General features: G+C 31.6%; 3 protein-coding genes across 4 annotated transcripts; 1 reads left to right on the top strand and 2 right to left on the bottom strand.

Annotated features, from left to right (window-relative positions):
• Positions 1-4,118: 4,118 nt before the first annotated feature.
• On the bottom strand, positions 4,119-8,968 carry LOC123907321 (aspartic proteinase). 2 transcript variants are annotated; one of them, XM_045957527.1, is made up of 14 exons: positions 8,729-8,968; positions 8,062-8,430; positions 7,759-7,819; positions 7,316-7,410; positions 7,098-7,210; positions 6,725-6,893; positions 6,609-6,648; positions 6,444-6,508; positions 5,991-6,104; positions 5,796-5,860; positions 5,516-5,672; positions 5,318-5,437; positions 4,727-4,815; positions 4,119-4,399 (listed from the first exon to the last, which is right to left on the bottom strand). In XM_045957527.1, the coding sequence occupies exons 2-14, from the start codon at positions 8,410-8,412 to the stop codon at positions 4,315-4,317; spliced, it is 1,524 nt and encodes a 507-aa protein (XP_045813483.1). In that variant the 5' UTR covers positions 8,413-8,430; positions 8,729-8,968; the 3' UTR covers positions 4,119-4,314. The 2 variants fall into 2 exon arrangements, with proteins under 2 accessions (XP_045813483.1, XP_045813480.1); XM_045957524.1 differs by having other exon boundaries at positions 8,736-8,916.
• Positions 8,969-11,061: 2,093 nt separating this feature from the next.
• Positions 11,062-11,612, top strand: LOC123904635. Its single transcript, XM_045954270.1, has 2 exons — positions 11,062-11,291; positions 11,387-11,612. Exons 1-2 carry the CDS (start codon positions 11,062-11,064, stop codon positions 11,610-11,612), a joined length of 456 nt encoding a protein of 151 aa, XP_045810226.1.
• Positions 11,613-14,327: 2,715 nt separating this feature from the next.
• Positions 14,328-17,172, bottom strand: LOC123909704 (probable WRKY transcription factor 31). Its single transcript, XM_045960582.1, has 6 exons — positions 16,700-17,172; positions 16,229-16,330; positions 15,883-16,035; positions 15,483-15,788; positions 15,278-15,391; positions 14,328-15,161 (listed from the first exon to the last, which is right to left on the bottom strand). Exons 1-6 carry the CDS (start codon positions 16,916-16,918, stop codon positions 14,571-14,573), a joined length of 1,485 nt encoding a protein of 494 aa, XP_045816538.1. The 5' UTR covers positions 16,919-17,172; the 3' UTR covers positions 14,328-14,570.
• Positions 17,173-23,918: the final 6,746 nt, after the last annotated feature.

Below are 23,918 nucleotides of genomic sequence, written 5' to 3'. Positions count from 1 at the left end.
TGTTATGTTATCCTTTCAAACAAGATATAACATGTTTAATCATTCATCAACATTTTAGTTCGGTTCTATTTGACAAAAATTTATATCTATATTATTTTATATACTCCTTCCGTCTCAACTTATACGGGAAAAAATAAAAATCATACTTATTAAGAAAAACTAAATCATAACAATTTGAAGTATGTATTTTTGTACTTTTCTTAAAATAAGTTTCATGGAAAGATAAACAAATATTTTTCATTGATTATTGCTTATCGATAGAAGTTGAAATAATTTTTATAAGAATAAGTAGAAATAATTTTTGGAAAAGAGAAATTTTGTTTTAAGTTCATATTAACATTTTTTAAGGAAACTTTTACCAATAAACATTCACTCTTCCGTTTTTTTTTTTTTGGTACATATCACTCTTTTAGTTTAAGTCTTCATAAAATGAAAATTATTTAAGCCACTAGGTTTTTGGTCTAGTGGTGAGAAGTTTGGGTAGTATGTTATAGGTCCTGATATCGATCCTTAGCTCATTGTAAACAAAAAAAATGAAAATTATTTTCTTTTTTCATTAAATTTGTTTTTTTTGGTGATGAAGCTATTTATTAACTTTAATGCAATATAATAGGAACATGATTCACCTTCCTATTTCCAAATTTCAAAATAGCACTAATTATGCACCAGATAAACATATTAAAAGTCAACGAATTAACCAAATAAACATAATTTTCTTTTTGGTGATGAACCTATTTATTACAGTAACTTTTCTAATTTTTTTTGGAAAAAGATAAAACAATTGCACGTCAAAAATCCATAGTAGCTGCTATATTATATATTGCTAACTATCATTTTGATGTGGACATGCAACAATAAGGACTATTTTATTATCAATACTATATAATACATCTTAAAAAATAATACATTCTCCATATATTACATATTTTCATTATCGTATATTATATTATATTTTTTATTATCAATATTATTATTTTTTATTTATGTTTTATTATAATAGTAATAATAATAATTATTATTATTATTATTAGTAGTAGTAGTACCACAGTTGACCATATTTACTTTTAGTATGTTTTCACACAATCGTGAGATAAAAGCTAATTATTTCATTTTTCACACAAATCCCTCGTACTCTTTCCTTTACACAAAACCCTTTTACTCTTTCGAAAATGGCCCAACAAAATATAAATCTCATTTTTAAAATCACATCTAAAAATGCTCAAAATGATGTTTATCAACTCCTTGTAAGAGTCATTCGACTCTGGGTAGTAAGAGACTAGCTAAAAAATCTCAATGGAAATCGTTTTACTTGATTCTAATGTATACATTTCATAAAAAAAATGTTATCTTTATGCAAATTTTTTTACTATTTTATTTCTACTTTTTTTTTTTACGTTGAATTTATTTTTTTACAAGGTTAGAGAATCTATTGTTAAATAAGGAAATCCTTAATTTATAAGTTTGTCAAAACAATTTTCTGAACTATCTGTTTACGCACTTAGCAATTTTAGTAAAAAAAATGCTTTTGGTAAATGTCGTACTACAACGAATCCGCGATTATAAACAAAGTTCAATATCATTGTAACAAATGCTAAAAATCTTGGTGTCCCACTCGATGGATTTGTTTTTGTCAATCCCCCTAATTTATTTTATGGCTCATTTGACAATAATTATTTGGTTGGTTAGTACATATGCATCAATTAATCAGTTCTCATACAGTTGAAGCAACCTTTATTTTATTTCTTAAAACCTACTATGTCATAGGAAATAAGAATATTTGTAACAAAAAAAAAATTTGCATGCCTTGAAAGTGATAAATTGATACATGTACTAACCAACAAAATAATTATTGTCAAATGAGCTAGAAAATAAATCAGGGGGATTGGCAAAAACAAATCAATTGAGTGGGACATCAAGATTTTCAGCCTTTGTTACAACGTATTGAACACTGTTTATGATCAGCGGATGCAGATTCGTTAGTCCGAAATTTACCAAAAGCGATTTTCATACTAAAATAGCTAATTGTGCAAACAGATCCTCCAAAAAAATTGTTTGACAAACTTATAAATTAAGGATTTCTTTATTGAACAATGGATTTTATGACCCTACAAAAAATAAATAAATCCAATGTAAAAAAAGTAGAAAACAAAATAGTAAAAAGACTTGCCTAAAAGTAACATTTTTTTTTTATTAAATGTATACATTATAATCAAGTAAAATCATCTCCATTGTATTTGGAGTTTTTTAGTTGAATTGTAGTCTATCACTACGCAGAGTCGAATGACTCTCACAAAGAGTTGACAAACATCATTTTGAACATTTTCATATGTGATTTCAGAAATAATATATGTATTTTGTTGAGCCATTTTGGAAAGAGTAGGAGGATTTTGTCAGAAGGAAAGAGTACGAGAGATTCGTGTAAAAAACATATATATTTGTCATAACATCCTATTTATAGACTCCATTAGTAAACCCTAATTTGGTTCATGTTGGGAGTTGGGCCTAAGTACTGTTCACGAATTTGGAGTGAATAAACACAAAACCTAATTTGAATTTAACTTGAAATATTTTAAATGGAAATATGAATAAGATTTTCATTATTTTACATCAAAGATATAAATGAACTTCTATAATTAGCCTTTATCTCATAATTGTGTGAAAACATATATACTAAAAGTAAATATGGTCAACTGTGGTACTAATATTAATAATAAAACATAAATAAAAAATAATAATATTGAAAATATGTTAGGGAGTAATTAAATTGATCACTTATGTTAGGGACTAATTAAATATGTTAGGGAATATTGCGAGTAAAATTTAAGAGGAGGAACTTTTTTAAAGTGGCTTACAGTGTGGTTGATTTCAATTTTTCCATGTAGTAATAGTTTGTGGTGACTCTTTAGAGACATGCGGTAGAATATGACACTTGATACGAAATAAATAATGATCAATTAACAAGATATTCTGCATTTGTACCAAAAAAAAAAAAAAGATATTCTGCATCTGATATGTTTGTTTGTGAATGGTTTCTGACGTGTATTTTCTCTTCAAGTGGACAATTTATAAGGAATTAATGGATATAATTAAGATGGATACCCAACTCAAGAATGTTAATATGGACCCAACAATTAGTTGCAATAGCATGAGAGCAAAAGAAAAAGCCACTAATGTCAATCTTTTATCCTTTTTAACATGCAATGGTAGAACATGATAAGATCTTATATGCTTTTCCTAACTTAATACTATAAAGAGATTTTAATTTTTCGTGGATTCCACTTAATTATTATTATTTTAGTTGCCACTTGTCAAATAATAATAAGGTAAATCTTATCCTTTCATTCTCCGAAGTGACACTTAATAATAAGTTGACCTTGCAAGATGAAACAAATTTGGTGGAGACTGGAGAGTGTTCTTTGGCCTTTATCAAAACATTAATGTTTTTAAAGAAATTGTTTTAATCTGATTCAATTTGTGGAGACAGAAATATTTGGTGTCTAAAATAAAACTTACCTATAACTCAGTAGGGAGTGTTGCATTTAATTGAATCATGGGATTGATTTGACCGTACCATTATTGTGGTGTCAAAGCCATGATAGTAATATTCTACCAAATAAATATATAGTGATAGTAACAAATTAAACCTTTCTTCATAAATATTTTTAAACATGTCATGCAATTCAAGTGGAATTAAGTTCTAATTAAATTGATAGACATAACAATTGTTTAGTTGTGTATAAGTTTCATCAAAATACATCTATCTCCTATAATTAGGTATATCTGTTTAGCAATTTTTAAAATATATTATTACTTTTAGTGAGAAATGTGACGGGCTTTGACATAAACAAATTGACTTAAACTTTATCCTATAATTAGGTATGATGAAAAAAAAAACTTGCCAAATTTATTTCATTCTCCTTTTTCATAAAAAATTACTAACAATTAATAAAAAAAAATGGTAGTATACTACTTTGAGTGAGATACATTTAGACCTAACCATCCATTTCCAATTTTCTACTTGTCATGTCAGTCCTTTTTTATTATATTATTATAGTTGAGTCCTGATATGTTTTTATTTTTTGAAATGGAGTACTGATTTGTTAATTGGCATCACCATATTAATAATATTTAACACGTTACATGTATCTTGCTAAACCCCTTGGTAGTAAACATGCATGCATACATAATTAGACCCACATAGTATATACAGAGGTCAGAGTATATGATTTAGTGTACATTATGATTGCTTGCAGCTAGCGTACGCAAATAGTAGATACTAGCAAATAAGAGTGGTCTTTGAAACGAAAGCATTTTCTAAGCTGCTTCAGCAAATCCAACTCTTGATTTACCAAAATCAAACACTGTGTGGTAACGCCCCATAAAGATATCTCCAAGGATCCTGCATTTAGGTAGATGCAATTAGTTGAGAGAATCAAGGGATAATGGAATAAAGGCAAGTGCAATAACCGTTTCATAATTGTACAATGTCAATTGATCATAACCGTTATATCATTAATTATGTTTGACTTTAATCACAACTGCTTATAAAGTCACAAATATGATTGGTTGTGATTTGTGGACAGTGTAAAATCTTTCACAGTGACTTGAGTGTCACAATTAAACTCTATGTATTAATTGAAAATGAGAGAAAAGGTTCATGAAAGTGGTAAAAAGATTTTGATTATGCAGGTAAATGTCTGAAAGTAGTAAATGATATTTGATGTACCAGATAGGGCCATGAGGAGGAGGAACATCTATAGCAGTGAAGCCGCTGATGCACTGAGCCGCAGGACCTTCGCCCACCTTGAGTATGTACTGAATAAACCAAATGGAAAACTGAATGAGGATTGAGTTGATGACAATAGAGTGCATGAAACACGACAACATTGATGCATAAATACTATACAACTGCGAAATGTAAAATGTACACTGCAACTACATGACATTACTCCCTCAATAAAAAAAATGAGAACCAGTCTAGTTCAAACTATTTAAGATCAGACTTAAATTTAAGATAATTAAAAGGATAAGAAAACCAATAGGAAAAGACAGGCTCACATAATCACATTTAACCAAATACCAATATAATTTTAACCGCTTAAACTACTTAATCATTATGTTAGTTTAGCATTACCCTACAAATAGGCACCTATAGGATACAAGAGCTCGCGGTTTTGATTTTTCAGCAAAATACCCACTTCTCCTATCTTCAGAATTATAGTTTTTCTATCGGCCCGCTTGAACTTATCTTATTTTCATAGCATAAAAAAATAGTGACCAGTCATTGCAAAAGCAACAGATCAGGTGAACATCATACCTCCTCTGGGGCAAGGTCAAAAGTTTTTCCACCAATTGTGAAGGAAATTTCAGGCAACGAAGAGATATTCCCACAGTCAACAGCTGATTCTCCCATCGGGCTAGGCATTTTATCACAAAGCTGCAACATCAACATGAAGCTGAGAATCAAGAGGTGAAACATGATACTCAAATAGCAGGACTAAGAGAACTAACTCACATTATTGATATAGGTTAGTATCTGATCTTCGGTCTTATTCTGCCTCAGCTGGTTCTGCATCCAAACAACTGCCATCTCACAAGCAGAACAAGTAGCAGCATGAAAACCACCAGATGATTTTCTTTCATTCTCGTCTACTACACTCTCGATAGCCAAACTAAAAGTGGAAAAATTGAAAGACGGGTAAAATGTTAATCAGAGTGCAATTGTACATAAAAAATATTGCAATATTTTAACTCAATGGCCAGATTCAAAAGATACAAATATAATTGGGCATTACTCAACACCACGAGTCCCATCAAAAGTGCACAATCCGATTTGGGAACAGATTTTCTTTGGCTGTGCCTGGAGGAGTAAAGTGAAAAGCATAAGAAAATTCATTCTAAAAGAACCTTCCTTGAACATAAAATTCATGACCACAAGTAACAGTCTAATCAACGAAGATATGCCAGAACAAATTACAAATGGTACTCACTTCAGCCAAAAGCAAGTTCATTATTGTTTGTCCATACTCCGCAACAATGGCTTTGCATTCTTTGCTTACAACTCCAGATGCTCCAATTGCATCGTTTATCATGGTAATTACAGACTACAATAATATATCACATGGACGTAGAAACAAGTTAGTCAGCAGCATTAGTCAAGACCTTTTTTCAGTTGGAAAATTGAACAATTCAATACAAATTTTCAATTTCTAAAGCCCTCAACAAAGATAGTCTCATCAAAGAACCAATCATAGTGCTGCATATAGTATACCATGTTAAAATTGAAAACAATTTAAAGTGAAATAGAAAGGAGTAATCACTATCCCAGCTAACAGTTTCTTTCCAATTTCTATCAATGGCAAATCTAACAATCTATCAAACTCCACAATCAAAAAAAGAAAAAGCTAAATATTGATCTATATCTAGAGGCCATTTATTCATACCGTTGGACCAGCCAACAAAGAAGTCCCCGAGTCAGCAATGGCCGCACAGCCATCAGCACAATATCCTGAATGACAATAAGAAAACGTCAAACCAATGAAATAAAAGCTGCTATCATATATTAGGAAAATAAATTGGAATTAATGCTGACAGCAATCTACACATACCAGTGGATTTACCATCAATAATTACATCTCCCATGTCAAACTGAAAAGAAAAAAAAAAAAAAAGTTACGAAAAAGAACAATATTATGTATGAGAAAAATTATATTTAGTAATTAACCTGCCAATATCCTTTTCTTGTCACAGGCACATAAGTGTGATTTCCCTTGTAGTGAGCAGGATCAACACCACCAAAAACAATCTCACCCCCGTCTTCTTCCTCTGGTTTACGATTGAGCCAAAATGAAAATACTGGTTCCTGAATAAGACCTTGTTCAACCATATTGTACCTGTTACACGTAAGATATGATAATGACAAGGGGATTCCATAAAGTTTTAACAGAAAATTGAAGCTTGATGCTACAAGGCTCCCACTATACACAGGTCTAAGGAAGGGTCACACGTCCACGATAAAAATATACCTAGCATTTGCAAGGCAGTCATTCTATAAAATCCTAACAAAATGATGAACCAAAATTTAAATGTAAACATACCAAACTGGAACAGCATTTCCAACTGATATCTCTTGAAATCCAAGTCCCAATATACCATCAAACTTGGCCACCAAAAAGGTAAGACCAGGCTCCTTAGTTGCTTCAATAAATTCCTGATAAGGATCAAATGGTGCTCAGTGGATTAATAATCAAACATAATGAAAGAAACAAAGTTGAACTTTATTTAACTGACACAAGAAATCAATGATCAGAATTACCTGGTTCTTTACAACTATGTCCCCAACTTTGACATTGTCATAACTAAAGAAACCAGAAATTGCTCCAGTGCCATATTGAATTGCAGCAGCAGTCCCTAGATAACAGCAAGAAGCCAATAAAGATCTTATACTAAAAAGCAAAGATAACATTCCCTCCACAGATGCAAAATACTATCAAATAAACCAAAATAGAAGAACACAAGAACAAACTTGTTATAACTTATAAGCAGAGATATGCCAAACAAATTATAATATATCAAAAACTACGATTTGTCAGTAACCAAAGGGTGGATGGTAGAATTCCAAACTAATGGCAAAAGCAAATTCTATTAAGATTTCACCCTGTTTCACCCTTTGAGAAAGAAATACATGGTTGTAACTATTCAAACAAGAAGAACAACAATAGAATCAGTTTTTTGATTCATAAAGTGAGGAAGACAAACCATTTTTCTTGTAAGTACTTGATTTGGAAGACCTGTACTTGGCATGGAAGTAGCATGAAACCTGCACCAAAATATAAAATAACATGAATTAATACGAGAAAGGGCGAAGAAAATATGATACACACATTCATAAGCCCTTAAGCACTACAACTTCTGATTGAATGTGTGTCAAGTCAACATGTACCAATGTCTTACACCGACAAATATGATTACATTCAATTCAATTAATTCATTTTCACAAATTATTATCACACCAATATTGTGTAGGTGTGTCTTTGTTGTTCATCATAGTTAGACGCTCACCGAGAAGGTACATTTAGAGGATGGAACCCACAAATTAGAGCTTCCAGTATCAAAAATGACAGTGAACTTCTGAGGCGAGGTTCCAATGGATATTTCACCATAGTACTGAGCATCCAAGTAATTCTTTAACGCAACAATGTCAGTTTGATGATCAGCATCAGCCAGGTTGTTTTGAACATTATTATAATTTCTAATGGATCTCACTCGAGCGGCGAGCCTGTTGTTAAGGTCCAGTTTAATCTTTTTGAGTCCAATCCTCCGCAGTCCATCACCACCACCGGATGCAAAGGATGAAACCAAAAGTGTTGACAAAAACAAACAAAACACTATCCCATTCAATTTGTTCCCCATGTTCGTTCGTTTGTTCTCCTGTTCATCAAAAAGTATCATTCCAATTTTAGATAACCTAAAATTAAGGAGGGTTTAACAACAATAAAACAACGCCAATTTCATGATGGAACGATAAATAGTAAAATAAAATGATCAGCATGGAGGAGTAATTCGCAGAGTAAAATAGATTATGAAAATCGATTATTAAAAAGCAGTTTCAGAAAGTAAAGGAGTAAACGGCATTATCGATAGATTACATACGCATGCAAAAAGAGAGATTAGCAAAAAAGTGTGTTAAACGAATTTAGTAAAGTAGAAGAAGAATGGAGGTGGTTACCAATTACCAAGCAAATCAATGTTATAATAATTGTGGCGCAGAAGAGAAGAGAAAATATTGATGATACGATCAGAAACGCATGCACTCTTCTAAATAACAACTAACTCTATCTATCGTATCTTCCATTCATTCCTCAACTGTTATTCCTTTCTTTCAGTCTAAGCCTAACAACTACGCGAGTCATGCAAACCCCTTTTCTTTTTCAGTCGGTGCACTCTTTAAATCGCTACCGTCCATTCTAATACATCTCACCCGTTGTTTAAAAGGATTTAACCCCTTTTTTTTTTACCCAAAAGAAATAAATCCTAATTTACTCGTAAAAATATTTCAAATTTCAATTTCATTTTTACTTCTTTTTTAAAAAATTTAGTAATCACATATTTTCTGTTATAAATTTTGGTCGTGTTTTTCAGTAAACTTATGTATATCTTTTAAAATTTTGAATTTTTTGCACAGTAATATTTAGTACACTATAAAAATTTCTCTTGCAAAAGTTTAAATATTTTTAACAATGGATGAATTGAATTAATATGATTTTTTAAGTGTTTTGTGCTAAAAAATTCATAAAAAATTTATCTAATTTGTTGGAAATTACAAAAATAAAAGAAGCAAAAATTCGGCAAAGAATCCGTTTTTTATTTTTTTGTATTTTGGAAAATAGAATTTGAAGTATGTATTTTTGTGGTTCAAATTCTCCGTTTCGAAATAATTGAAATTTTGAAAAAAAATTCGAAATATGTATTTTTATGGTTCGGATTCTGCGTTCCGAAATAATTGAAATTTCAAAAAATAGAATCGATTTTTTTTTCTGGACTTACATACCATTTGACCTAGCTTTTTTAGGTGTAGAAGCTATTTTAACCATAAAGCAACTAAAATTAAAGTTGTTTGGTAAATCTTCTTTTTTAAAACAAAAGGTTAAAAGTTGTAAACAGGTAAAAAATTGTGTTTGACCCAACTTCTCCTTATTTTTCACTTCTTTACTTTATTTATCTAATTTTTTTTTAAGGAGAAATAAAGTCAAATACAATTTTCTACTTTTCTATTTCTTTCAAGGAGAAGTAAAAAAGTATAAAATAAATAGGGTCAAACGAATGACTTCCTAATTTGATGAGGATCTTTCATTTTTTTCTTCTTCTTATTTTTATGCATTGATTTATATTTTTATTTTGTTTATGCCAGTAGATACCACAGAATTTCATTCATAGTAATCAACTTTATTATTTGATGAGATATTATTAGATTTGATTGATATTTTTATGTGTAAATTTCTTTAATTTTTTTTTTTAAAAATTGTTATATGTTAGATTGAGTTATTATTTTAGATGGATTATAAAAAGGGTGATGCTAAATAGTGCTTCCGGAGTACTTGTTAAGCATGTCAAAAAAAAAATAAAAAATAAAATTAATATTAAAAATATAACTTTTGATACTTTTGAGGTATTAAATACATGTATTTTAATGCAGAATTTCTATTTTTAAATGCTTAACCAGTGTCCGGGACACTCTTTAGCATTTTTCTTATAAAAAATAGAAAAATATAGAGATGGACTAACAACGTACAACATCCAAAAAAAACAACTAGTTTTTTGCTCTGTTTCTCGTTCTATATGTATATATGTATGCAGCCGCTGAATTGTTTGTTTGTTTATCCAAAAACACAACAACGTACAAAATCGATCTACCTTCAACATGCGGCCAATGATTGAGTTAACAACATCTTCCGTCAACATCCTCCTTCGAATTCGATGTCATGTGTTTGTAAGTCGTTGAATTCTCTGATATCTGATCCTAAATTCGCTAAGAAGCGCCTTAGCATGTCAACCAGGCGCAGACGCCACATCCACTTTTTAAGCAAATTAACATGTCAATCAGGCAAGTACATGTTTACTTCTTTGTCCACTCCACTACGTTTTCACCACTAACGTCCCACAATATCCTTCGAACAATTATTACCATACACAACTGATGGGCCAAAGTTCTTCTTATTAGGTTGGATCTGTTTACGCCAAACAAGATGGACTGCCAAGATATTACCCTTAGATAGTGGGTGAAACGGTAATCTGCTCCTATCTTGGTGGAGAAGTTCCACCATGTTCTGCTGACATGGATGTGGTGGGGCAAGCCATGTTGGACCTATAGGATATAATGCTAGACTAATTCTAGTCCAGTCGAGAACAACAACATACAATTGTTGGCTCTTGCAATGGCATCATTTGTCTTGCCCGTAGGTACTCCCGTACGTACTCCAGTCAGTCAGTCATTCGTTCTATTGTGGAATCCTTCCATTAGAAAAGTCAAAGAATTGTCCCCTTTATGGTACCCGAAAACATATGGCTTTGGCCTTTGGATATGATTATGTTACTGATAATTATAAAGTGGTTGCTGTTTTGGAGCCTAATATTAGTGGTGATTTGGTTGAGAAAACTGAAGTGAAGGTTAATATTTTGAGTACCAATTCTTGGAAAAATATACAAGAATTCCCTTTTGATAGTACACCTTGCGATCCAGCAGGATTAATTGGTTGGCTTCTAAACATTGGCATGAAAGTCCATGCTTTATTGTATCTCTTGATTTGGGAAAAGAGTCATATCAAAAGATTTTGTGCCTGATTGTGGAGAGATAGATGTGAGTATCTTGTTCTTGAGTGTGCTGAAGGATTGCTTATGCGTTGGTTATGTATGGTCATGATATTTGGATTATGAAGGAATATGGAAATAATGAATCTTGGACTAAATTGTTTAGTGTTCCATATATGCGATATCGTAGGAAGTCGTATATCTCGACCAAGGCAATCTATATGTTTGAGGATGATCGAGTGTTGCTTAAATCTGAAAAACAAGATGTGTATCCCAAGTTGACAGTTTATGATCCAAGGAGTTAGGAGTGGTACTTTGAAATTTATTAAGTTTCAAAACAAGAGTGTTTATTGTTAAAAAAAAAAAAAAAGAGTGTTTATGATCCATTTGCCGACGAACCAGGAATTTGTATCGAGAGTTTGATATCACCTTGTTTTTAATGATAGGAGTTAGATGCAGTGTTGTGTCACTTCAGTATGAGGTTCAACTACTACAACCTATATGTTAATTTTTGTTTATGATATTTATTTTGTACTTTTCTGAATTCTGATTATTGGTTACTTTTTAGATTACTATAAAGGGTCTTGCTAATATGCCCGTTAAGGCATGTGTTAAGAATTTTAAAATGCAAGTTTTGTATTGAATAAGTACTATTTTAATTTGTAGAGTTTAATTTATAATTTTTAAAACTTTTTTTTTGTTGAGTTTCTTAACATGTGACTTTCTCCTATTATAAACAAGGCAAAATGCATCTATATATCTTTAAATTTTATGTTTGTAACACACATAGCTTCACAGGAACAACAAACCCTACAACTACAATTAGGAATAGGGAGATAAATTTCCAATTCTTCCCAAAGAAGCTTCAAATGGCAGTAGAACTCATATACATATTTGGAATCATGCTTAAGAGCATAATTTTTTTTTGTCGTAATTCAGAAATACGAACAAGATGACCTTGAGCAATGGAATTGGAAACGGAATTCATGATCCATGAATGAACAAGCACATCAAACGGATCAATAGGAATAAGAATGACCATGAATGATAATTGGAATTGGTAAGAACATGAGTAACTTTGATATACGAAGGTCCACCACTCAGATGAACGAAAAATGGAGAGGATTAATCATAAGCACGGTCCGGTGGAGCTACATGTGGTGGCACTTTGATGGAGAAGACGGTTAAAAATCAGTTACGGCAGCGAAATTGAATCTTAAAGGCGGTTGAGATAAAATGGTTACTTGAGACAGAGACCAAATTGAGTGTTTGACAGCTAATTGCAGGACCAAAATTGTTATTTCTCCATAGTTAATATGGACAATTGGTTAAAACTATATTCTGATTCTTTCATTTATCATATTTTCTCGATATGTATAAAGTAGTTAACTGCGACACTTATTTTGAGACAAACTTAAAAACTATTAAAACACAAAATATTAAACTTAAAATATTTTTTATTTATTTACGTTAAAAATTGAAAACATTTGTTTATTTTTTTAAAAGTAACTAAAATATTTTTAGTTATATATTAATCAATAGTTAAGTGTTTATTGTAATTAGTTGACTAACACTTGGCAAGATGTGAATTCAACTCTTAGAGTTAACTTGGCAAGATGTGAATTCAACTCTTAAGAGTTATTGATATTTCTAAGAATAATTTATATTATTCAAATTTCTAGATTTGACAAAAGGTGTTTTTTTTAACACCAAATTTATTATAAATCAGGTCTATGCACAAGACGAACAAAGACTGGTATAAAAGTAACAACATAACAGGGCGCGTATATATGCGGAACGCCAAAAATAAACACCAAAACAAATACCACCTAATAGAGGTCCACCTTATAATTCCAAAATCAGAAAGGCACCCCACAGATTCCAGGCCACCAGAAGACACCAACTCAGCCCCAAAGTTGCCACTAGATCGACTCTAACTCTCGATCTCGAATAAAAAATGATCGGCCCATCAGAATCCAAAAAACAGCTCCTTTAAGCCAAAAGCTGATGAGACAACGGTATAGAATGATAACCTAGGCAGACAAGTCCCAGCTCGTAGACACCCTACATTCCAGACGACGACAGAGCCAACACATACGGAAGCAACCAGCAGAATTGTCTCAGCTCGCAGACCACCTCAAAACAATGAACACCGACGCGGAAGTGGTCAACCAGAAACACAAGAAACCTGCAAATCTCAACAGATTTGGACACCAAAAGAGACTCAAAAAGAATTCTGCAAATCTCAACAGATTTGGAAAGCGGTCAGAGAATCAAGTAACCTAGAAAACCACTACACACGGCATTAACCAAATATCCGAAACGCACCACCACTCATTGTTGGACCACACCGAAAAAGGAGGAGACGAGAACAGAACGCCACCACCTCCAAATACTGAAACGCAGTGAACACAAGATGAGGTACTTCACCAAACCTCCGGCAGAGCACGAACTAACCCGGAAAAAAAACCAGATCCACACGCAAAAACACCAACCCAAAAAAATTCATATCCGCACGCAAAAACACCACAACGTGATAGTTACGACGCCGGAGAACTTGACAAAAGGTGGTGCGGCGGAGTGACAAAACACACTCATCGCACCCAAAAGGGTGTTGGGTAACATTGATTTATTATGGGGTAAGATAGATAGTAGCTCAATTGGTTGAGAAGATTGAGCTAAAGAGTTAAAGATCTCAAACTTAAGTCCTAATCCTAACAACAACAAAAAATATAATAATTAACATACTAACAATTTTTCATCAAAAAAAATATTGATTTATTATACGTGCCATCAAGACTCAAGAGCAGTGTTTCTTGACCAACAAGGGAAGAATTATTCTTGGGTTCTTCCGAAACATTTTTCAATGGTTTTAGGCGCACTTTTAGGGCTTCATGGGTTACATGGTTGTTTTAAATATTTTTATAATAATAGAATGCACGTCAAGTTAAAAAAAGAAAAAAGAATATGGCCAAGTTATTAAAAAAAGGACAAATAAAATGAAAATAAAAAACACTTAATCGGGGAAAAATTGAATTCTAATTATTAAGTTTTAGGTACATAATATCGGAACTAGTATCAAAGATAAAACAACGAAGAAAAGAATGGAATGTTCTATTCTAAAACCAATAGTGAGCAAAAGTAATATGAACATCCACAAATTCATTTTACCTCTCCCACTTTCTTTTTTAAAAAATAAAAATATAATGGCTAAAACAAAATTCAACTATTGAACCAAAAAGCTACTAGTTTCCTGAAAAATGCTACTGATTGTAGGTAGTACTGTTGATGATATTGGGATTATTGTTGTTGTTATTGTTGGGAGGAGAAGCGCCAATTATGGAGGAGATAGCCGCGGCGAGTGCTGCGGTGAAGTTTGGATCCGAAGTGATGGCAGCACTGAGTGATGATGCTTGTTGAGTATGATTCAATTGGGAAGATCCCCCAACATCCTGAGACAATTGAAGGCCAGAGAATTTGGATGTGTTATAAAGTGCTTGTGCAATTACCTGTGGCAATTGTCCTGATCCAAAGTTTTGAGGCTGTCCAAGCTGAAATTGGGAATGAGAATTTTGGTTATTATCTGTGGCGTCCCGTGTAAGGTCTAGTGTCACAGTAGGAAATGGTGCTGATGCTGAGAGTGTGGCCATGCTAGAAGAGCAATTAGGAAGAATTCTGGCTAGTATGTTGGGATTGATCACCCCATCAGCACTTGACATTGAACCAGATAGTAACACGGTAGCAGCTGCTGCAGTGGTCGACGCCATTGCCACAGCGGCAGGTGGCAGAGGATGGCTATGCGTCCCTTCATATGTTGTTATGAGAATTGTTCTGTCCTCCGCACAACGCTGAACCTATAATATATATCAACCAAATGAACCACGTAATATGAGACACAACGAGTAACATTTTTTGTAAAATCAATAGTAGCTACACACATTAATTGATTCATCAGAATAATAAGACTTACTTGTTTGCGAACAGGGCAACCCATAGCCATTGTGCATCTGTAATATGCTCGAGGACAAGGGTTTCCCTTAGCCATTTTTTGTCCATATTTTCGCCATTGGCATCCATCATTGATCTGCAATATTTGTGATCAATTAGTTAATCAATTCAGCTATAGAAATTAATTAGAATAGATTAATTGATAGACACATATATACAATACATACCATGTGGGCTTCTGATCGGGCACGGACAGAGACACGTGCTTTTCTCATAGTGGCTTCAGCAGCAGATTGATCAGCGGCATTGGGTGGGTTTAATATGGGACGCTTAATTGGATCCCAAGCTTGTACTAGTTCTGATGAGTCTGGATCAGTCTCTAATTTCCGTTTGTTCTGGGGTGTGCTTGTTTGAGTTTTTTCATCTGAATTACAAGAGTTTGATACTTGCTGATCATCTACTTCTGCTGTGCCACTCGTGAACTTTCTAGCCACCACACTATCTCCTTTCTCCTCAGATTTTCCTCGGACAACCTGAAATAATATATAATGGAAAATTATTCATTTTTTATTAAAAAATTGTGTATATCAATTAAAGATAACAGATATAGAAATATGAATTACGTACCTGATCATGTTCTGTTTGGTTCTGTTTCTGTTGCATCAAGGAGACATAACGCATTTGCAAGTTTGTATGGCTACTTCTCATGGTGTTCAGCATTTCCTTCAGCTTTTGGTTCTCTTCATTCTTAAATCGAAGCTCCTCTTGCAATTGTTCCACCTATAAAACAATTACAGTATTTCATCTCTGTTAACTTGATTAATTTAGTATATAGTAATAACAATAACACTTAAATTTCATTAATTAATCTTATAATCTTAATAACTAGAGCTAGTACTAATCACATTTCTGTAATCTTATTATATACACATGATTGAACATTTCTGTAAAAAATTGTATTGAACAAAATTACCTGAGCAGTTTTGGCACGCTTCTCTTCAGCATTTATTGAAGATACATCTTCCACCATTGATTGATCACTGCCGGTATTACTAATCAGGAGTTGTAAACCAGTCTACAATATTAATTTGCATTAAAAAAAAGTTAGTACAAATTTCAATGAACAATAGTTATAATTTTGTTTATCAAGTATCCTAACAGGCTGGAGTGGAGTGTCGGAGTTCGAACAAGTTCACAAAATACTTATGATTATTGATGGTGTAAAAAAACATTCACATGCTAGAAGCCTATATAAATTAAATTCATAAATTAAATCCTTGATATGTTTATTCACTACTATTATTATTATTATTATTATTATTATTATTATTATTATTATTACTTAATTAATTAATCTAAGGCCTAAAACTAAGTTGTATATATATCTGAATTTTCGGTCCCAATATTGCAACAAAAAAAACATAACACAAGGAAAATGGCTTACGTTGACATGGTCAGCGGCGAGATTGGAATGAGGATCATAAATTTCATTATTGATCTTCATGGAAACATCATCATCAGGCGACGATGATTTATCATTTCTATCCGAGAAGAAATCGACTTCATCGACAATAACACGATTAATTCGCCGTTGATCACCATCATTATCATTTTCATTATCATCAGACCAATTAGTCATCAGATTCATCGGAAATGTTAACATCGATGGATCTTGTTAATTATAAAAGAGAAGAAGAAAAAAGAATAAGAAGTTAAAGCAATAGTAGTAGAAAAATGAATGAAGAAATAATGAATATATAGAAAGAAGAAGAATAGAGAGAGAGAGACGTGGAGAAGAAAGAAGAAGAGAGTGACGAAGTCAAAGAGAGAGAAAAATAAGAGAAACTGTTTTTGTTGAGTTTGTTTTGTGTGGGTAAATATCAAGTCTCACAAGTCTTCTACCGCTGCAACTGGCTCGCCTATAAACAAGGTTCATTTGGTTCATTTTGAACCAAATATTTCATTTTCAATTTTCAATTTTCTTTTCTTTTTATTTTATTTTACTTTCCACGTCAGTATTATTGATTAATACTACTTTTATTTATTTGATCTATTTTTTTTAAATTTTAGGCTTAATTGCAGTTTTGGTCTCTTATTTTTACCATTTTGTAGAATTAGTCCCCTATTTAAAAATTCGACGATTTTGATCCCCTAACACACATATTTTGTCTAAAATATGATGATACAATGTGTTTTATATTAACTTTATGAAAGATTTTTCTTACAATTTCATCGATATTGATATTTTCTCATCATTAGATCATATGTCACGTCGTTTAAAACATATCACATTGCCAAATGATAGTTAAAATTACGATAGGAGACCAAAACTGTCGAATTTTAAAATATGAAAACCAATTCTGCAAAATAGTGAAAATAGGAAGACTAAAATTGCAATTACAATTAAATTTTATTTTGTGTTGCGTCACATAATGCATCAGCATGCTAGAAAATCTCCGTTTACTTGGACACCCACAAATTACACCCTTATGACTTATTCACTCATGTGGGTCTCAATTCTCAACTCTCCACCTCATCTAACTAATTTTTTTATTCAATTCAATTTGACTCTTTTTTGTTTTGTTTGTTTGTTAGAAAAGTCAATTTGACTCTATCCCCTTTTCATAATAAATAAATACATGTCCTCTTTCTCATGGAGTCTTATTTTATGTTCAAACTTCATACCTTTAATTTAGCTAAGTAAATAAGATATACTTATGTCAAATCCTATCTAATTAAGGAAAAAACTAAATAAGGGAAGTAGATCTAAACTGTGAGTTACTACCTTTGACTATTAGATCTAAAATTAATGGTCCAAATTTTTTAAATGAAATATGTGAATAGTTCGAGTCCAAATTATCAACTAAGATATTTTACTATTACAATAATACTAATACTAATAATAATAATGATAATAATAACTGAATTTTTTTTGTCAAGTAGTCTAGTGGCTAGAATCTCATACATTTAAATGTGGAGAATTGTGAAATCCGGGGTTCGAACTCCGACCACTCCAATAATGTCTATGATAGCTACCATTTGAGCTACACTTACGGAACTATAATAATAACTGAATTTATCAACAATAAAAAGTTAAAAACTACTAAAAGAAGAATAAATAAACACAAATGACAAACAATAATGCACGCGATCTTATATATAAATTGATTATATTAAAAAAAAACTAAGCATTATTCTACCGTTTGAAATAGAAATTCAACTTTCATTTTTCAAGAAAAATATAAAATAAAGAATGAATTTAATTTATGTATATAGTAAATGTAAAAAAAAAAAAACTACACTGCCAAATTATTAACCCTCACTACATGCTCAAGGGGACTAACGATAGGGCCGATTCCGAGATTTTGGAAGTCCAAGGCAAATAATAAAAATGACCCCTACTAAAAAATATAATTTTTTAAAAAAAGAACATCATTTATTTAAAATATAAATAACATCAATAATATAAAAATAGTTATATTCAAATCAATAATAACAAAATACATTTTCAAACTAATATAATTAAAAATTGATATTTTTTTTAATAAAAATTGCAACATAATTTTTTAAATTAATTCTTTATTTTAAAAGAAATAACAAAATATAGTTTAAAAAAAATAAAGTAGTAAAATTATCTATGATATGAATTATAGAGTGATTGTATTTTCTCATCAAAAAATATAGTGAGGTATTTATAGAATTTTCTTTTATTATTTTATAAAAAGAAACACAATTTTTTTTTGAAGAAGTTAAAATGAGATATATTAATAAATAGCCTTCTCAGCACAAGGTGTGCCAAGGTAGATAACAAAAGCTTACGACAAGTCATAGAGAGAAAAACCAATCATATCATACAAGGCTCAAACATAGTAAAGGACTAGACCACCATCTATGGTAGTTTGAGACTAAAGTAAAACTTGTCGTCTTCAACCACCTATAAGAAAAAAGCTTGTTCTTGTCCAACATCTGATGCAGGGTACTAGATGAGCCTCTGAACAATCTCTAGTTTCTTTCTGTCCATACTACCCAAACACTAGCCAACCAAATAAGCTGCAAAAAAGACCGGCGTGTTCTAGATTCACCAGCTGAAGAAGTAAACTGAACAAAGTGATCCCGAATAGAAGTGGAAACTGTCAGTGAAATGTTAATCCAAGTGCAAACTAGAGTCCAAAGAGAACCAAATGTACTGCAGGAGATAAATAAGTGTTGTGCCAATCCAGCCTCCCCACATCCAAATACACATAAGTGAGCTGCAGGAGATAAGATGCCTCAAATAACCAGATTTGTCTTTGTGGGCAACCTGTCACGCAAAAGACGCCAAGCTAAGACAGAGACCTTTAAGGGAATCTGAGAATGCCAAATGAAGTGTTCCGCATCATCCATAGTAACCAAGTCAATAGTAGTCAAGAACTGATATGCTTCCCGGACACTGTAGCCAGTATCGAGTACCTTTATGTAATGTTAATATGAATGGATACATATTATCTAAATGTATTATGTAGCTACTATAGAAAAAGAAAAAAAAAAGTATTATGTAGTTGTTTCAATTATTTGTTGGTGGTAGACGTAGTGGCTCAATTCCTTTCATCCAGTGTTTTAAAAACCGGACCGGTCGTCGAACCGGTGAGGACACTGGGTCACTGGTTCATTGGTCGAACCACTAAGTCACTGGTCGAACCGCATGATAAACCGGATTAAAACGGATTAAACCGATGAAATGAACCGGTCTCTATATAGTTATTGAACCGGTCTATATATAGACTATAGTTAAAAAAAATCATAAAAAATATGAAAATTTAAAAATTTCATAAACTCATAATGTCACAAGTTTTTAAATTTAAATCTTAAACATTGTCATCACATATTAAAATAGTACAAAATAGAAATCAAAATAAGTTTTAAACAATAACATAAATTTATAGAGTTTAACAATTGACATAGTAATAAATTATGATAACAAAATTGCAATTTTCTTGTCTAAAAACGTATTAGTAGAGTTATTAAACACACAAAAAACATAGGAAAAAAAATTAATATTTATTATAATAGGTATAATAGGTATTTTTTATATTGATTATCATAGGTATTTATCTATTTAATATAGAAAGGACAAAATTTATATGCATTTCTTTAGATGTTGTTTTTTCTGTTCCTCTCACAAAAAGGTAGTTATTTATATTTTTTAACTAAAAAAAATAATATATTTTTAAATAAAAATAACTTTCCCATATATCTAGCACAATAAAAACTGTGTATATGAAACCATATATAAGTTTGATCCATATAGAAACTTTTTTTTTTTTGACATAGTCCATATAGAAACTAATTATTATAATTTATTAGTCTTTATCATTTTTTGATAATCTTGTAAGGCTCATTGACTCATTCAATTCTAATATAATTGTATAATAGGTACTATTAATTTATGAATTTAATTTATCAAAGTTATTGGCCCAAGATAGAAAGAAGACGGGTTGCTATTATGAAGGCCCAATATACTCCTTAGATTATATTAAAAAACCCTAAAATTTTGATGGAAACATGTTTTCTCTTTCTTCCTGCTGCTGCCTCCTCTTATTCTCTTAATACGCAGAATATTATCCTCTCATTTTTGCCTTCCATCTTCTCTCCCTTTCTTTATTATTTCTTTGTTATGCATCAAATTGTTAATAAATATTTATTTGAAAGGTAATCAGAAATATATTTTATCCTTTGTAGCTTCTCAACGATCCACACCATGCCTCTGCTCTGTTTCTTTATTTTATTTTTTTTTGGTATACTATGCTCTGTTTCTTTCTATTTCTTCCTTCTTCTTCTTCGTTTTTTTTTTTTTTAAAAATTATAAAACGGCGTCGTTTTGTGACTTAGGTAAAGGAAAAAAAAAAAAACATTCAAACCGCCGGTTTTCCAAAACCGCCGGTTCACCGGTTTTGACCGATTTTGACCGGTTTTTCCGGTTTTGACCGGTTCAATAACATACACGGTCCAACATTCAGACCAGACCGGTGACCCCTCCGGTTCGCGGTTCAACCGGTTCAACCGGCCGGTCCGGTCCGGTTTTTAAAACACTGCTTTCATCACTATTTCTTTAATTTTTATGTTCTCTTAAAATAAAACAAAACAAAAAAGTACCACTGTTGGGACTCAAACACACATCCGTTTGGCACAAGGAACACAGCGCAATCCACTACACCAATCTAACTTTGAAATATTGTATCTGCAAAGACTGCTTGATCTATTTTTATTCGAAGGGAAAAAAAAATTGAGACCCCATAAATTTTGAGTCCCTGGACTGTGGGCTTACGTGTTTTAAATTATATGACGTGTCACATTCATTAAATGATGCGGTGATATATCATTTAATGCTTATATAAAATAATTTTATACGGCAATACACATGCTTTCTTAACCATGATTTTTATAAATTTATTGCCATAGCTATTTTTCTTAACCATGTACTTTCTCCGATGACACTATTGTAAGTCAAATTTTATTAAATAAATGATGTGTCTAGTTTATATTATATAGTTATTCGATATCTAAAAAGTAAATTTTTCCTTATAATAATGATGAAAAGAAGTACAAAAATTATTATCTTCATAACTTTTACTCTTTTCCATGAATTGAAAGCATGCCAAGTTTCAATTTCTTGCGACAACGTTAGTATTAATTCAACTTCAGTTCCTTTGAATGACATTCAATGATTCTTTTTAAACCAAAAAAATAAATAAATCAATGATTCTTTTGAAAAATAGCACGAAAAAAGGCAATATTTGGCCTCCTTATCAAACAAAGAAAAAAATCCATTATTTATGGCTTTTATCTTGATAAGAGTAGTACCTTTTTTCCTATTGACAAAGATACCTTGACTAGGAGGAGCAGTTGTTTGAAACTAAACTTATTCACCGTTCAACTTTGAACATACCCCATTTTGAAAGAAAAGGCATGTTAGTTGAACATTGACTATTTGGTAGTGGTACGTGAGTTAATTAAAATTTTATTGCACTATAGTTTCATCCTAAACTTAAAATCAAATACGTTCTAAAATATAAGGAAAAATTTATCAAACGAAATTGATGTATTTACTATTTAGTCCAAATTTTTAACCAAAATACATCAACATTGTGTCAATATTAGTAGGCTGCAAAACAACACCGTGTCAAAGGGCACAACAATCATGATTTATGAAACAATAAAAGAGTACAACAACATTGTGTATAAGAAATATTGATCAAGTACCAGGTTGGGTAAACAAGGTTAACAATAAATGATTTGGAAAAAAACTTTATAACGGCAACTGTCATTATAGAAAAAGAAGAAAAAAAAATACAGGGGATAATATTTTCATACAAAGTAGTCTCAAATTAATTTTCATACAGTGTATAAGGAGATAATTTATGTTGATACTCTATTTGCAATGAAAATTAATGAGAGTCAAGGTATCTCTGCGCCAAAAATTAACTCAAATTGGACAACTATGGTTGGTTGTACCATGTTTGATTAAGAAACTGATTATGAAACTGGACAAAATAGGTAGCAAGAGACTTTGTCCCTCACACGACCATATGACAACTTTTTGTCCACGATACAACTATAAAAAAATACGAAAATACCCATTTTATATTTGAATATAAAAAAATATTATCGCCCTGTCTCTCCGATACAGTTTTGTCGTGTCATATATTATCGTACTTACTGTTTTGTGGCTCTAATAACGCTTATTTAAAAAGCGCTATAAAATATTCACATGGAGCCCTATAATAGCACTTTGAAAGAAGCGGTACCAAAGCCAAGAACGTTGATACCCTATAATTCTAGTTTTGCGAAACTGCTATAAAAATTAAGAATGTTGATCACCTATGATAGTTCGTTTTGCAGAAGTGCTATTAGAGCCACAAACCAAGGTTTCAAATTATGGTTCGGTCACAGTTGCGGTTGTTGCAATTGCGGTCATTGTGGTTGCTGCAACTCACAATGCGGCTATTGCGGTGTGAAATCATTTTAAAAATACATTGTTGAGATATTATTAAAAGTAAGATTTTTCATTAGATTTGATGCAAATTAGAATTTGAAGTTCATAAGTTCTATTTTTTGGTGAGAAAATTTGAAAGAACATTGACCGAAATTGTCTGTTACCTTCTAATGCGGTTACAATGCGGATGTACTTACATGAATGAAAATCAGCAATTGTGGTGCGATGCGATTACAAAAACTACCGCATCAGCAATATTACGGCCGCAATTGCCGATGCGGACCACAATTTAAAACCTTGCCACAAACCTTGATAGTGTTAATAGCACTTTATTCTTCCAAAATTTTCAGTTGAATTCAGGTCCTTCGTAGTTCTACCTTATTCTTCTTATTACTTGTTTCAATCTCATTCACCATACAATCCAAATGCGCAAAATGTTCTTCCTTAACTTTGCCAATGTGAGTGTTCAACTTCAATTCACTTCAAAGATTCCAAACATTCTGAAGGAGATTCTCTCCATATTTTGTGCACAACTTCACAATTCAGAAAGCAAAAAAGACATAAATATAGATTAAGATTAAAGAAACCATATAATATAACAAGGGAACAAATTAAAGCAAAAGTAGTACCTCAATAAAGCAACAACACTTGAAGATATTAGTATTATTATTATTATTCTCTCTTACTTCAA

Source organism: Trifolium pratense, linkage group LG2 (genome assembly GCF_020283565.1).
Source record: "Trifolium pratense cultivar HEN17-A07 linkage group LG2, ARS_RC_1.1, whole genome shotgun sequence".
Taxonomy (NCBI): Eukaryota; Viridiplantae; Streptophyta; class Magnoliopsida; order Fabales; family Fabaceae; genus Trifolium; species Trifolium pratense.
This window is presented reverse-complemented; position numbering and strand designations above follow the sequence as displayed.